At 37.3% G+C, this 16,336-nt stretch overlaps 2 protein-coding genes across 2 annotated transcripts; both read left to right on the forward strand.

Moving 5' to 3' along the window:
* Positions 1 to 425: 425 nt before the first annotated feature.
* Positions 426 to 4,242, forward strand: LOC137735533 (protein DETOXIFICATION 43-like). Its single transcript, XM_068474960.1, has 13 exons — positions 426 to 503; positions 644 to 765; positions 1,028 to 1,486; positions 1,593 to 1,786; positions 1,860 to 1,995; positions 2,178 to 2,274; positions 2,414 to 2,514; positions 2,673 to 2,836; positions 2,945 to 3,016; positions 3,130 to 3,246; positions 3,356 to 3,451; positions 3,543 to 3,664; positions 3,901 to 4,242. The coding sequence occupies exons 1-13, from the start codon at positions 427 to 429 to the stop codon at positions 3,953 to 3,955; spliced, it is 1,812 nt and encodes a 603-aa protein (XP_068331061.1). The 5' UTR covers position 426; the 3' UTR covers positions 3,956 to 4,242.
* Positions 4,243 to 9,283: 5,041 nt separating this feature from the next.
* LOC137733492 (RING-H2 finger protein ATL70-like) lies at positions 9,284 to 9,712 on the forward strand. The gene has a single exon (XM_068472639.1). It carries the CDS (start codon positions 9,284 to 9,286, stop codon positions 9,710 to 9,712), a length of 429 nt encoding a protein of 142 aa, XP_068328740.1.
* The last annotated feature ends 6,624 nt before the right edge of the window (positions 9,713 to 16,336 follow it).

Below are 16,336 nucleotides of genomic sequence, written 5' to 3' on the forward strand. Positions count from 1 at the left end.
TGTTGACTGATGTTCAGTCTACAAAACATCATAACTGAGGAAGGTTTCTATCAGTGATATGGAGCTATAAAATCCACCTTGAGCTTTTAGTGTCTCGTGTGCCCTCCTGGAGTTATTTCTGAGGCAGTTCATTTACATAGAAGGTCTATTTACTTATTTATTTATTTAGTTATTTTGTGTTTTCCCTCTCACTTTGAGGTCTGCATTTGATATGTGATTGTGTATACTTAGGCTTAGCCAATTTTTTTTTCTTTTTTCCGTAGTTTAGATAATTTAGTGGAAATTATCCCGTTGTTTGTCAAAAAAAGGAACTGAGGTTGGATTGTGAGAAAGTACTACATTTGTATAGTGATATCAAAAGCTCAAGTGAAGTGACCTCATTAGGAAGTTTTATTTTTATTTTGGAATTGCAGTATCAACTTAAGCATGGCTGAGGAGCAACATTTGCATGAGCCAGTGAGCAAGTGGAAGATGCCTGTTGGTGTTTTCTTCAAAGATGCAAGGTATACAGTTTCACACCATATTTTAATTAGTACTCTCTCTCTAATTAATTTTCTGCTTTGGGGACAGCCTTTTCTATCTTAATTTAAGGTTGATAAGGGTAAAGTACTAAAGTTGTTTTATTTTTCGAACGTGATTGCAGGCGTGTTTTCAAATGGGATACACTCGGGAAGGAGATACTACAGATTGCATTCCCTGCTGCTCTCGCTGTAGCTGCTGATCCAGTTGCTTCTTTGATTGACACAGCATTCATTGGTCATATAGGTACATATGCCTTTGCTTTATCTTGATTGTTAGAGGAGCTTGCATTGGAATGCATCAATTTTTAGGAAATAATTTTGTTCGTAAATAATAGTCTGCATGTTCACATAAGATAAAACTTGTATGGAGTTTGGCAACATTGATCAGTGTTGTACTAAAAACTCATCAGTTACTGTATTATTGAAAGACACGGTTATTAGTTCATGTTGGAGTGATCTTTATTTCACGTGGTTTGACTCGATAGATGAATCTTTTTGTCCTATAGGTCCAGTGGAGCTTGCGGCAGCAGGAGTATCTATTGCCCTGTTCAACCAGGCTTCAAGGATTACTATATTCCCATTAGTCAGTATAACAACTTCCTTTGTTGCCGAGGAAGATACTATTGCAAAAATGAACACGGAATCTGCAAAAGGTGAGAAGCGGGAAAAGAATTCAGACACACTTGATGACATGGAAAAAGGGGCTGCCAAACCAGAAGGAGATGATGCACCTCAAAATGGTAAGCATCTAGGAAAATTTTCAACTCAAAACAGTAGGGTGGAAAAGGCCTCAACTGATGATATTGAGCGTGTGGAAGCGGAAAAAGGTGCCGCTGAAGCGGAAAGTGAGAGATCCGACGAGGGATTAGCCAAAGATATTGAATCAAAAAAAGTCATATTGGAAAATGTTAAGCTTGAGAATGCAGAGAAAGATGCTGCTAAAAACAGTGTTCAACTAGAAAATGGTACTCTTTCTCTCTTTTGATCTCTAGGCTCTAGCTCACCGCCATTATAACCCAAAGATCAATAAATATCTTAAAACATAATATGCATTGGTGGTTTCTTGATTAGGTTCCAAAACCACTATGGAAAAGCGTCCTTCGGATCTTATGAACATCAGTGTGAAGACGAAAATCAGGAAAAAGAAGCGACATATTGCTTCAGCGTCAACAGCCCTCATCTTTGGGGCAATATTAGGCCTTTTTCAAGCTATATTTCTCATGCTTACAGCCAAAGTTCTCCTTGGTGTGATGGGTGTGAAACCGGTAAGTGATTCATTTTTGTCATCTCCGCCTATATTGAATGAAGGAAAGAATTACAGCTCTTGTTATGGAGCAGGGTTCCCCTATGTTAGCCCCGGCACAGAAATACTTGAGAATAAGGTCGATTGGTGCACCAGCAGTTCTTCTCACATTGGCCATGCAAGGGATCTTCCGTGGCTTTAAGGATACAAAAACTCCTTTATATGTCATTGGTAGGCCAAAAACTCTGTTCCAATTTCTCACCCCCCAACTACTTTGATTTGTGTTCCTCTCTCATTATCCTCAGATATGATTAAACACAAGAAATAGAAACATATCCTATATGAAATAAACCCTATAGTGATGGAGAAGTCTAATTACTCGAGTTTATTTGTTCATTTGTATCGTATTGTAGTTGCTGGATACGCAGTTAACATTGCCCTGGATCCATTACTCATCTTTGTCTGCGGTATGGGAATCAGAGGTGCAGCTATGGCACATGTTATTTCTCAGTGAGTAGTGTCACCCTTGTCATGGTATTACTTTTTGTAATTGCATATTTTCAACTGCTGTTGAAATCTTGTTGTTCATACATTTTTATCTAGATTTGGTGCATCTTATCTAATATTAAAATGTTTGAAACCGTTTTAGGTACTTGATGGCGCTGGTACTCTTCATAATCTTAACAACAAAAGTTGATCTCTTACCTCCAAGTCTTAAAGATTTGCAGTTTGGTCGGTTTCTGAAGAATGGTAATGAGCTCAATCCTTAATATCTCACACCATTATTATAGTTAGCATAATTCATCTGACCGCCATCCCTTAATATTCCAAACATGTAATTGAAATGCATAATTAGACAAATATTTATGGTTTTTTGAGTTACAATTTTTCCTTGAATTTGGGCGCAGGAACTCTATTGTTGGCTAGGGTGGTTGCTGTTACATTCTGTGTGACCTTGGCCGCATCCCTGGCAGCGCGGTTGGGTCCAACTCCGATGGCTGCATTTCAGACTTGCTTGCAGGTCTGGTTGACATCATCTCTTCTTGCTGATGGTTTGGCTGTTGCAGGACAGGTATTGATTTTTCTCATTTAAAACAAAAACATAAAATGTAAGCGTGACTTAAAAGGCAGAAATGTTTACTACTTGTTCAAACAATCTTTGTGTGTATTTTCTCATTAGGCTATTCTAGCATGTGCTTTTGCTGAGAAAGACTACAAAAAGGCCACAGCTACCGCAACCCGGGTTTTGCAGGTACTTCATTCTCTACACGTAGTGGAAAAATCTATAAATTATAAACCCTTCATCATTTGAACAACCCATTTATTTACTTTTTTCACTAATTTGTGAAAGAATATGCTTTGCAGATGAGCTTTATTCTTGGTGTGGGTCTTGCTTTTGTTGTTGGAATTGGTCTGTATTTTGGAGCTGGAGTATTTTCTAGAGATGTTAACGTTTTGCACCTTATAAAGATTGGCCTCCCGGTATTTAAATTTAGCTCTTCTAAAACGCCGAATCTTCATTTATTATAATTATTACTGTTATTTTCGAGCATGAAAAGAATCATCGTCTAATTTGTTTTCTACTCACCAGTTTGTTGCAGCTACGCAACCGATCAATTCGCTGTCTTTTGTGTTTGATGGTGTGAACTTTGGAGCATCTGATTTTGCATATGCTGCATACTCATTGGTACGTTTCTTTGCAATAAACCTTTCCAAATTTCCTATTCACAAGTTGTGTTACTAGCTAATAATCCAAATTATTCTTTTGTGCTTCTCAGGTTCTGGTTGCCATAGCAAGCATTGTATCCTTGTTCCTCCTCTCAAAATCCCATGGTTTTGTTGGAATCTGGATTGCTTTAACCATTTATATGGCGTTACGTACATTTGCTGGTGTATGGAGGTAATTATCCTTCCATCTATTTTTTTAGAACTAACAATGGGGGTGGAGATTTGAAATTGTTATCTCTGTTACAATATCAGAAAGAGAAATATCACTTGACCAACAATAATTTATTTATCTTAGCAATGGATTGATGAGGAAAGGAATTCGAAATTGAGACCTCTTCCAACGATCCTTTCCACATTATGATTTGAATTACTTGAACTGAGCTAGGTTGCTATATACTACATTTGCAGGATGGGGACTGGAACTGGACCTTGGCGTTTTCTCAAGGGTCGTTCACCACAGTAGGTTTTATCAGCCTAGTATTACAGGAATACTTGAGACAGTCAACATATCCATGATTAACCCCAAACCCTTGTATTTTTTTCATTCCTATTATTAGTACAGGCATAAAAACTCGACTTAGTTTTTATGAATTTTTTCCCTCATATTGTATCATGGTGACTTCGCAAAGGATGTTTGTGTTATGTAATATTGCACTATATATAGTTTTCATAGTCATTGTATTTGGTGTCTCTCCTTGTGAGGAGATGGCCTAATTGAATGAAACTCAGTCTTTACTCTATTGATCTACCAACGACAAAAGAAGCAAATAGAGGATCATTCATCCCGAACCCCCTCTCCCTCTCTCTATAATATTAGCTAATTTATCTAATATAAATTACGTAAAGCTTAATTCGAACTTGGGTATCTCTCTTAGAGGAATATTGGCTAATTAATTTAATTCCAACCACCACACCTATCTGAGGCAATGTTTCCTTCTTAATCTAGTTTTATACCAACTTTATCGTTGGATTCTCCTAGCATTATCCTGCCCTGACTCTTAATAATTTACTGTTTTCTTTACATTTCAAAGTGTATCTACATTTCAATGTTTCAAGTTATATATAATAGCTCATCAGTTCACCAGCTTTTTGTTAAATGCTTGTTAATCTTGCTTCAACCATGAAATGATTACAATAAGTTGTTCGTTTCTATTTTCTTCCACTTACGCTTGTGGGCAAATAATAACACACTGGATTTAAGTCCTTGGTCTCAGAAATATAAAAATTAATCTAACCAAACCAACGTCTCATTCAGTGCTCAATCATTTTGGTTAAAGAGTCAGATCTAATCGCAAACCTACAAACCACTAGACATTGGATGTATGTTGACAGCCTCCAACATTGGCACGCCTACTCTCATACTTCCTCTCAAGCCATCTCTTGGCACTGAGAAAGAAAGCAACACCCAAGACAAATCCCTGTTGACATAAGTCAGGTTATGTTTGATTTTGACACTATCACGCCCAGATCTGCTCATTCATTCATGTTAATTATTTGTATCATTACTAATTGAATTTTCAAAGGTTTTTGGATGATGATCCATTATATGATTGGAGTGAGAACCTAGTGGAACTTTTGGTGCTCCAAGCACAAGCATATTCAATTTTTAGTGTCAATTTTAAATGAAATTCAAATTTGAAAAGGCTCATCTTCACCATACTTAGAACATGAGACATTATAATCACGCTCATAGTATTCGTCAGTTCGATTGTAAGTCACATTTTTTTAGTCTCGCATAGGCATGTCTAGAGGACGACCCTCAAACATTCATGGCGACCACAGTTTATTAAAAAGGAAAAAAGTACAAGGAGGGGACAAGTAGCCAAAACCACGAAGAAAAGACGAACAGGTTAGGTATATGGTTATGCCCAACCAATGGCGTAGCCATTAATTATTCGGTGGGTAAGCTAAGTTAAAACTATTACTACGAAATCAAAATTTTAATCCTATGTTGCCTACATAAAGTTACATAATAGTAAAAACTTGAATGTAGTAATTTGAAGCAAGAATTTTATGCCATGCTTTCTAGGTTTCTAGCCTTCAAAGCTTTTAAGTGAATAAAATAAGGAACCATTTGTGATTTGGAAGTTTTAATTTATTAATATTAAATATAATATTGGTTAAAGTGATGAGTTTATTTAACATCTATTAGCTCTATTATTCTTAAAAACAACCTTAGTAATAAAAAATTTCATTTCTTAAGTGAAAATGACAATTAAAAAAATCATAAACTAACCCAAAAATTAATATTTTTAAACTTGAAGAACCAAACTCTCCCTATGCTATAGCCTAGAGGAGCCTTGTACTTGGCTCCGCCCTTGTGCCGAACCACTCTCTGCAACAAAAAATAAGAAACAAGAGTTGGAGCCTTGGAGGTGAATCCCACCAAGTAAAACTAGAGCTCATAGCACCATGATTTTCCAAAATATCTGCGGCTTAATTCCCTTCTCAGAAAATATGAGTCTATGATTCTAATGAATTTACCCTTTTTTAATTAGTGGAAATTCTTAATTAGCTTAGGGTTTCCTTAAATTGGTAGTTTTTTTATGCATGTGGAGATTTTCATACGTGATTTTCAGATTGCTCTTTCATGCAGTTCTTGTGAGACTGCCTGCCGGGATGGACGGAGGACCAGACTGGCTCAGTCTCACCCGTATATTTTGCAAGTTAATTAGCCAACCTCAATAATGTTCATAACTTTTTGAAACTAAAATAATATTGATGGATTGACACACAAAAATAAAATAAAATAAAACATAATTATTGCTAGTTTAGTAGTATTTTATTCACAATTATTACATGTTGCTCGATCTCCATCACTATAACACAGCACCACATATTTGAAATTGGTACATATACCTCCAAAAAAGTTAACTCGTCGTTTAGGGAAAGAAATAGCTAGGAAAGTTAGTAGGAAAGTAACCTTAACACGCTTATTCCTTTCTTTTGGGCGCTTTTTAACTTTTTGCTTTGAATTAAACTAATAAAAAAAAAAACAAGTGAATTTCACACATTCTTTCTAATTTCTCACATATTTTTTATTATTATTTATAGTCATCGAATTGAATAAAATAAACTGCTAGAATTACACAGGTATGTAAGACCATCTCTAAAGGAGATGTCAAATATGCCAAATAGGATTGAAAGACATTCGGATGTTATACAATGGAGATGTCATACATGATGTGATAATTAAGTTATTTAACTCTTTACTTTCTAGTTGTATTTTTATTACAGCAAACAAAGAAGGAGTCAAGTATATAATTTTAATTTTAGTGCATGAGTCCTATTGACATCAAATAAAACAAAAACTAAAAACAATTTTAATTATTTTTTAATAGCTAATGCCCAATATAATAATAAAATGAATAGTCGACACATCCATTGAAAAAGAAGAAGATTTAACATTTGTATTCAATGGACCATATCAGCCATCAAATAAAAGTATAACATATTAGATTTCACATCTCATTTTGAAGATGCTCTATGTAACATCCCACATCGACCAAAAGAGATGTGCCTTATATGTACTTGTCCACATCCATATAGCACGAGGCTTTTTGGGAGCTCATTGGCTTCGGGTTCCGTAGGAACTCCGAAGTTAAGCGAGTTCACGTGAGAGCAATCCCAAGATGGGTGACCCACTGGAAAGTTCTCGTGTGAGTTCCCAAAAACAAAACCGTGAGGGCGTGGTCCGGGCTCAAAGCGGACAATATCGTGCTACAGTGGAGTCAAGCTTGGAATGTGGTTGGACCCAGGCCGGGATGTGACAATTTGGTATCAGAGCCACTCTGTCATGTGGTGCGAGTGTGTCGACTAGGACGTCGGGCTCTAAGGGGATGGATTGTAACATTCCACATCGACCAATGGAGAGGGGGTGATGTGTCTTATATGTACATGCCCACCTCCATATAGCACGAGGCCTTTTGGGAGCTCACTAGCTTCGGGTTCTGTAGGAACTCCGAAGTTAAGCAAGTTCGCGCAAGAGCAATCCCAAGATGGGTGATCCACTGGGAAGTTCTCGTGTGAGTTCTTAGAAACAAAACCGTGAGGGCGTGATTGGGACCCAAAACGGACAATATCATGCTACGGTAAAATCGAGCCCGGGCTATGATGGGGGCCCAGATCGGAATGTGACACTCTAAGAGACTAAAAATATTGTGGGAAAATCACTTCCCAATAAATTAAATATGGGTGTGCATAAGAGCATATGTAATGAGAAGTGTAAAATGCCTTCAAATGCATATTTTACATTTTGTTTTTTTTTTAGCCTTGGAAAACACTCCAATTGAGAAATGTAAATTATATGTTTTGACAACTTCAATTTACATCTTTTATATCTTTTGGTAGTGGGTTCAATCAATTAATGAGAGAAAATTAAATAGTATCTCAAATTTACAACTCTTTCATTGATGTAGAACTCTTATTTACATATCATGAAATGTAAAATGAGATATAAACATGGTTTTTTCATCCCAAATTTGCATCTCCTAATTGGAGATGCTCTAAGAAGAAAAAAGTTGTGCACATATCATGTGTATTCAATCGAGATTTAAAGGTTCTTAAAGAGTTATAAATTCGCGAAGTTTGATAGAGCTCTAGTGGAGTTTTATAGACTCCATGTGAATTCAGTCAAAATCTTAGAGAAAGAGGCTTGATTTCCTAAATCCTAAAATACACTATAAAATTCTTCAAAATTCTTAATTTTTAAAATACTTTAACAATCAACTTATAGTTGAATACATATGGGTTTTAATAGACTTTTTTAAAATCTTGATTACATACATGCAGATTCCTACGTGGTTTTATGAACTCTTTTAAATTTTTAATTGAATACCTATGGACTTCCATTCATCCATCCATTTAAAATTTTGATTGAATTCCCTTGACTTTGTAAACTCTTTTAAAACTTTTAAACTCCAAATTGAATACAACCCCAAGTTATTTGGTTTAACTTAATAAATAATTTCATATATTGTGATAAGTTAATAAGCATTTAATTTTCTAGCATAGGTCAGTTGAAGCAACTATTAGCTTCAATTAAGGTAAATAAAAACTATTTTTCTCTAAAACATAAGTCAATAACACTTGCTTAAATTTCTATTCATTGACCGCTTCTTGAAAAAACATAGGTCAACAACACTTGCAAAAGTTCCTATTCATTGACCGCTCCTTAAAAACACAAAATCTTAATTGATTCAAATTGTAATTGCATTTTACTCAATATTTGGGTCATTTTATCAATAATTCTTCAAACAAAAAAGAGTATTGCCGTGCTAATAATTTATTTGTATCATCTTTCTAATATAGGTAGGGCAACTACCACATTTGAGTTCTATCTTTATTAAGAATATAGTACAAATGGTATTAATAGATAATATAAATAAAATGAGCATAAATGGTTTACTACTTAAAGTGGGTACAAATTTCCTTGTTAAGAAAATGATGGAAACTATATATAATTAACAAAATCAGATACAAACTCCACTACTTGCGACACACCCCAGATAACAATTCGTGTATTATATAAAGTGGGGACAAATTGCCTTGTTAAGAAAATGATAGAAACTATATATTATTAACAGAATCAGATACCATCTCCACTACTTGGGCACACCCCAGATACCAACTAATACACCTCCAAATCCAAAACAAACACATCTCTAAATCGCCGCCCTTTCCACCTCACAATATTTAGCATTAATCATTTTCTACAATCAATTAAAAAAATGAAAAAAATTGCACCCTTGTTCTTCTTCTACATGGTTGAGGTAATTAAGCCAAAACCAACATGCCTGTCGACGCTGACGAAATATATGATGCCGCTGGAGTCTGCATTGGTGTCATCGCCATAATCATACTCATATACTGGATCTCTTACTGCAAGCGGAGACAATCTCCGGTTGACCCGTCGGACCATGACGAGAGCTCCGCAACCATAGAACAAGGGCTTGATGAAGCTACAATATGCAGCTACCCGAAACTACCCTATTCCGAGGCCAAGCTTCAAATGGTTGGTTCAGTTTCATCACCTTCTTGCTGTTCTATATGCTTGGCAGATTTTGATGACACAGATACATTGAGAAGTGTGCCTAACTGTGGCCATTTTTTTCACCAAATTTGTGTGGATAAATGGTTGCAGCTCCACCCCACTTGCCCGATCTGCAGAACGTCGCCTCTGGATCCATCTGTGGGATCGATGAATACTTCTGAGGTGTAATTAGTTGCTGATTAGATGGATTTTGAAGTTTACGATTAGTTCATTTTCTTTGATGAGTCAATATACTCATGTATCAGTTGTAAACAATTTCAAGAGTTATTTTGTATCAAGAAACACTGATAAAAATTTAATTGCCATTTGCCTTTTCTTTTTCTTTTTCTTTTTTTTTTAAATTTGTTATTCGAAATTATTACAATAATTAAAGAGAATGAAGAGTTTAGAAACTCAATAATCTATACGCTAAGATATGGACCACAAGCATTTACCGATTAATTTAGATCAAATTATGCACCTTTAATTTAGTCGCATCTCTCTTTTCTTGTTGATTCGATCACAATGTTGATTAGATATTCCATGAACTCGGGTATTTTTTTTAATAAAAGGCTAAAAAGATGGAGTGGAGAAGTAAAGGTTTTTTATTATTATTAAAAAAACAAAAAGATTTATGCATACATTTGTTTGTTTTTGTAAATTTATTCATTTTTTTGTTCATTCAATTCAAATGCCAAGTTGCCCAAAAGTAGACATGAATTGGAACTCAAGAGTGTGCATGGGAAGGTATTTCTCTCCACGACTAAAAGGTTTTAAATTTGACTCTCATGACTCTTGAATTTCATATAAAATTATTATTGCTAAGCCTGTTTTTGTTATACCAAATTATAATGAAAAATAGTAAGTCAAGCTCAAACCATCGAGCCAAGCTGAAGCCTAATTCGAGCTAGTTTGTTCTAAAATTATAATTGCTCGACCGGCTTAGAGCCTCTAGAGAGAAACGCAAGATCCTCATGCTAGTCATTAGGCATCAAATCTTCACCCATATCCTCCACATTCAGCTCTGGTGACATACCAAAATTAGAGGTAGAAAAATCTTCGATTGAATTATTTTCTCAAAATTGCTACCCAAACTGTCTGAATCACCTTCTACGGTTCTACCACCTTATCTTCCTCCTGGAATACTGGTGCTCTCATAATTGAAGTGATGAAGTCTGGAAGTGAAATGCTTAGTCCAGTTGGTGGTGTCTCGGCCTAGTAATAAGATGTTGATAATTAAGCGAGTCCTAGAGGACTTGAAATATTATAAGATCAGATTGTGATGACGGTTCGGTGGAGTCCTGGATAAGTTAGGACTACTGAGGATTGAGGTGTTTTCTTATGAGGTTCAAAATACTCTAAGGATCAAAGAAAATGGCTGGTGGGATATGGAATGAATTAAAAGCATAATGGGACTAGATTCAAAATTCTGGTACACGTGAAACTCAGCCGTAGCAGTGTCTTGATCGAAGAAGGCTAACAAGGATACTATTGAGCGTAGTCGGATAAACCGGGGACTTTTTGTCCGAGTATGATTCTACTTTGGCAAACTTGGCCATCACAAAATTCACTTCTATAAATATAAGTGTTTTGCAATGTAAAGAGGACATTTAACTCAACACACAAATTAACGCTTTATACAAAACCTTCTCATACCTAAGATATACTAACTGCTCCACTAGCATATCAATACATATTCAATTTGGTTAAACATCACTTGTTTGACTACCGCCACAAGTTGAGTTTGGTTAAACATCATTGGAGCCGTAGAATCAACTTTGTCTAGGAGTTTCTTTAGTTGGTTAAACAACACTTACTCCTTTTTTTACTAGTTGTCCATCTCAAGTCTCAGTCGATGAAGAGTCTCTAGTTGTTTTGCCGAAAGAGGTCACTTCATCAACGTTCTCGGTAAAGTGAGGTGTTCTATGATCGGTTATTCACAAGTATCATTTAGAGGTTAGGCATTCAGACTGTCGATTCAATGCATCTGTATTTTCACAAATATAGTTGAAGTTACCGAATCTGGTGCAGATTATTGAACTTCGTAGGCAGAAGGCATAACCTTATCTTTAGGTTTTAGAGCTCAAGGTCGATGGTGTTTCTTCCTTAGTCGAAGTCGCTCAGTGTAGAAATTGGCAACGCGTTTCATAATCACACCACCACATCCATCTTATTTGCATAACCGAGCTCGATAACGAATTGGCATGTCGCGTCAGCAATCATCCACAAAAGGAGATAGTTAGCTAGCAGATTACTTCGGCCTAGTACGTGTAATTTTTAGGATCACAGATCCCTCAGACTCTACATCTTGATGATCAAGTTTCCCACACATATAACAAGTGTTTGGCAACATTGCATACCTTAAGTCCACCCATTCCCTATCCTCATTGCCACCTGAGAACTTTATCTTCATCCCTCGCAGTAGCTGTTTGGACACATCCAATCCTACCCAAATCTGTAGCACACTTCCCAAACAATGTCATCCCATGCTGCAATCAATAGTGATATGTACCCAAAGATCTCCCAATCTCCTCCTCATCGCTGGTATCATTAAAACCAGTGGCAGCCTTCCAAAATTCCTGCGTGGCAAATGGAATTTTGTACGAATTTTCCAGGTTATTAGCCTCTTACCTAGAATAGGGGCAATGTGAAAGAACAAATGGAATCAATTAACAAGACAACTTAAACATCTCTGACTAAAATCTAGAGGCTATTCCTGGTATAATTCGACAATTTCTCATCCTTAATTTAATAAATGCATTACCACTAGTATGGGGACAAAAGGCTTTCCATAGGTTTAAAATTTAATACCTGGTACTAGAGTAAAGTGGTACTTCAGATATCGTGATCAGTACTAAGTTTGGGAGGTGATGTTGTTTCGAATCAACGTCACCGAGGGGCCTTTTGAGTTATGTCGTTAGCCTACAACCTTACTTGTGTTTCGCCTTAGAACTCCTTACTACGAAGTTAGCTTACATTGGAAAGAGTGATGGATTAATCTATATTCCATGATTAGTAAGTAAAGTATAAAAAGTTCCACATGTTTACCTCTAACAAGTTTAATGAATTGAGTAAAATAAACTTAGTAGTATATTTCTAAGGCATTTAAGTCTTTCCAGGAATATGCAGGTGTAATTCCTCTCACATCCAGCTTTTGAGCTATGCATCCAGCACTCTGACTAGGGGTTTACAATATGGTTTGGACCTCAGAAAGATCAAACAGTTGAAAGACGAACAAATGGGACTAGACGGACTTGGCTAGCTTCGGATCAATGAGAAGTTCGAAGGTCATTCCAATGTGTATTCCGAAGAAATTATTTTGGGATAATTCACTTATTGTAGGACCATGATTTTCTGAGCCCATGGTGGCAAGAAAGATCGAAATACACAAAACCCATTCAGCATAGTCCTGTGAGTTAGGCTTAAGACCTATTAAATATTACTTATCTTTTAAGGAAACTCTAATTAAGGCAAAATTATGATATCTTGGGATTAAGCAACGTAATCATGATTCTAGGAAGATCGGGTATCTTATCCTAGATTTCCTCCTAGATAGTCCCCTGATTTGATGAAGATTACTTTCCCTACAAGAACCCTCAAAGATCCTCATAAATACACTAGCATGGGTATTTATCGGGTGTACACATCTATCTCTCTCCAAACTTCTACACACATATTCTTTCTATGCCTAATAGAGATTCTTACGTCGCCGCCTCTGTTGGGGAAAAACTTAGAGTACACAAATCTAACACAAGTGTTGGAGAAACAACACAAGTAAACAAATTACTTGTATTAACTCACAAAATATTACAACACTCACAAGGACACAACTTTAGAAGCAATGACACTCACTCACTTTCTAGAGACAAACTCTAGATCACTCACACTCCTACAAGACTATTCTTGCTTCTCACTCTCACTTGGTTGCCTACTACTACTTTTTGATTTCTTGGTTGGTTGGTTACAAATGGTGTGAATGCCTTCTCCTTTTATAGGCATGGATGGAACCTTGGAGAAGCATGGAAACATCAAGCTAGAGATATCTAGATAATTCCACTAACTTCCTAAGCTAGAATTATCTACACAAATCTTGCATGTTGGTGGAAACCTCACCATTCTTCTAGACTCTTCCACCAACTTGAACTTTGCTAGAATTCTCTAGCATGTGTATGGATCTTTCTTTGTCCATGGGCTGGATCCATCTTGGGCCAAGGCAAGATTACACTTCAACATAAACACCAATTGGGCTGGTGTTGATCTTCAACACCCTCTACTGCAGAGGTGCTTGAATTTAGTTCCAACAAGTTTGATTATGATGAGGCATTCAGTCTGATTGCTAGCCTGCCGCTATCCGTCTTGTTCTCAATTTAACAGTCACTTATAGGGGTTCATTCACAAACTGGACGTCAAAAATGTCTTCCTACATGACTACTTACAGGAGGATGTCTTTATGGTCCAACCACAGGATTTTGTGGATCATCACCGCCTTCATCAAGTTTGTAAACTGCACAAGGCGTTTTATGGTCTGACAAAAGCTCCCCGGGCTTGGTTTCAGAGCTTCGTTACATTCATCATTCGTCAAGGCTTTGTACAGAGTCTTGCCGACCTCTGATTCTTCACTTTTCATCGTGGTATGACCCCTCATATTTTATTGCTTTATGTAGATAGTATTGTGTTAACTGGAAATAATTCGGTTTGCTCTTCGGCGTTTTATGGATCCCTTGCCACATGAATTTGAGATTAAAGATCTTGGTCTTTTTTCGTTACTTTCTGGATCTTGAGATTCGTCCTACCTCAGTTGGCCTTCATATATCTCAAACCAAGTATGCTATTGATTTACTCAAGAGGACAAATATGACTGATTGTTTGCCATGCAGCACTCCTATTGCCTCACGTGCTCAGTTATCTAATCAGGATGGCACACCACCTTCTGATCCTGCGGAATTCCGTCACCTCTTGGGTTCTCTCCAATACCTTACTTTGAGTCGCTCGGATATTGCCTATGCGGTTCATCGTATATCTTAGTTCATGTCTCGTCCCACACAGACTTCGCTCATTACTGCTAAACGCTCTACAGTACGTTAAGGGTCCCTGGACCATGGGATTTCCTTCTGTCGCTCCTCTGATCCTCCTTTTCACCGTGGCTATTATGATGCTGATGGGGCTGGGTTGGACACATGTCGTTCCACTTCAGGTTTTCTCGTTTTTCATATGCCGAATTTGATCTCCTAAAGCTCCACTAAACAGCTGACAGTCTCTCGATCTACTGAGGAATCCAAATACCGTGCATTGGCTCATACTTGGGCCGAATCCATTTGGTTCTCCTATGTTCTGCTCGAGCTTCGTTTTCCTGTTACTTCGCCCAGTTTCTTGCTTTGTGATGATCTCATTACGCATATGGCCGCCAATCTAGTTTTCATGCTCAGACAGAACGTATCGAGCTTGACTATCATTTTGTTCGTAAATAGGTGAACTTGTTGACAGGACCTACAGATGCTCTCACTAAAGGACTTTCCAATCCTCGCTTTGAAATTCTACGTTCCGAACTTGTTGCTGTAGGATCGCCATCTGTTCGTGTAAGAAAATCCTAATTGGATTCTCATGGGCTAGATTTTGTAAATTCTTATGGGCTTAGAATTACTTGTTTTCCAAGTCACATGACTGTATATATTTGTAACTTTGTCAGATAAATTAAATAAATACATTTATAATTCTACAAAAAGGCCATATGCTCATGGGTCTAATGCTTCAATTGATGTCAGGTCAGAAACATCAATGGAAATTGAAGCATTTTATCAGAAAAAAGAAATTACATGTAGTCTACTTAAACACCAGCTGTGTTCTCACTTGATTAATTACACACTCGTCAATCTCCAAACTAAAGCTAAGAAGTTGGAGAACTAAAATAACTTTAAAAAAAAAAAAAAAGTACTCAGAGAGAGAAAAAAAAAAAAAACCTAATTACATCAAAGATCAGTTGATTTATTGGATTTTCCTTTTCCCATAACATACTGCTTAACAAGTTGCTTCAGTCCCTTCTTCTTATTCTTAATCACATCAATTTGAGTCCTCTCAATCTCATTGGCATCAATCTTCTCCTCTTTCTCACTCCTCCTGATCATCTCCTCACTCTCTTTCTCACTCCTCTTGATCATCTCCGCCTCGTCATCTCTCTTCTTTTCGGCACTACTCTCCATGAACTCCTCCTCCAGCTGCACGCACAGCTTCAGCACGCGGTCCTCAACGTGATCCAGCCGCTCGATCAGCGACCCCTTGGCGTCGGTCTCCATCATCACGTGCTCAATCGGACGGCAGTGCTTCTCTAGGCTCTCGGGAGAGATCAACTCCGCGGATGAGGGCAAGTTCCCTCCCTCGCTCGTGAGGGTCCCGCTCGTCCTCGAGGGTGTGGACGTAAGCGAGCTACTCTTGGGCGTATGAGTATGTGAATGTGAATGCGACCGCGACTGCAAGCGGCGGATTTCCTCCAACTGCCTCAGAATTGTATCGAGTCGGTCCATCCTGAACAAAATTGGTTCCTCGGTCGTGTTGGCCATCGTCATTGCCACCATTATTTTCCCGGGAAACAAACACTCCTTTGATTCTTTTTTGTTATTTTTCTTCGCTGTTTGAAGATAGCAGACAAAGATAGAATCGAGATGACGAAGGTTGCAACCTGCTTATTTAACGAGACTGATACGTTGGACAGGTGTTAGAATTGCGATACATGTGTTGGATGACTGCTGATAAAATGTGTCGGCCGTATGAGCTACGAATAGTTGCGGCGCATGCAGAGACTAAGCTTAGCCACGTGTG

Source organism: Pyrus communis, chromosome 5, assembly GCF_963583255.1.
Source record: "Pyrus communis chromosome 5, drPyrComm1.1, whole genome shotgun sequence".
NCBI classification, from domain to species: Eukaryota; Viridiplantae; Streptophyta; class Magnoliopsida; order Rosales; family Rosaceae; genus Pyrus; species Pyrus communis.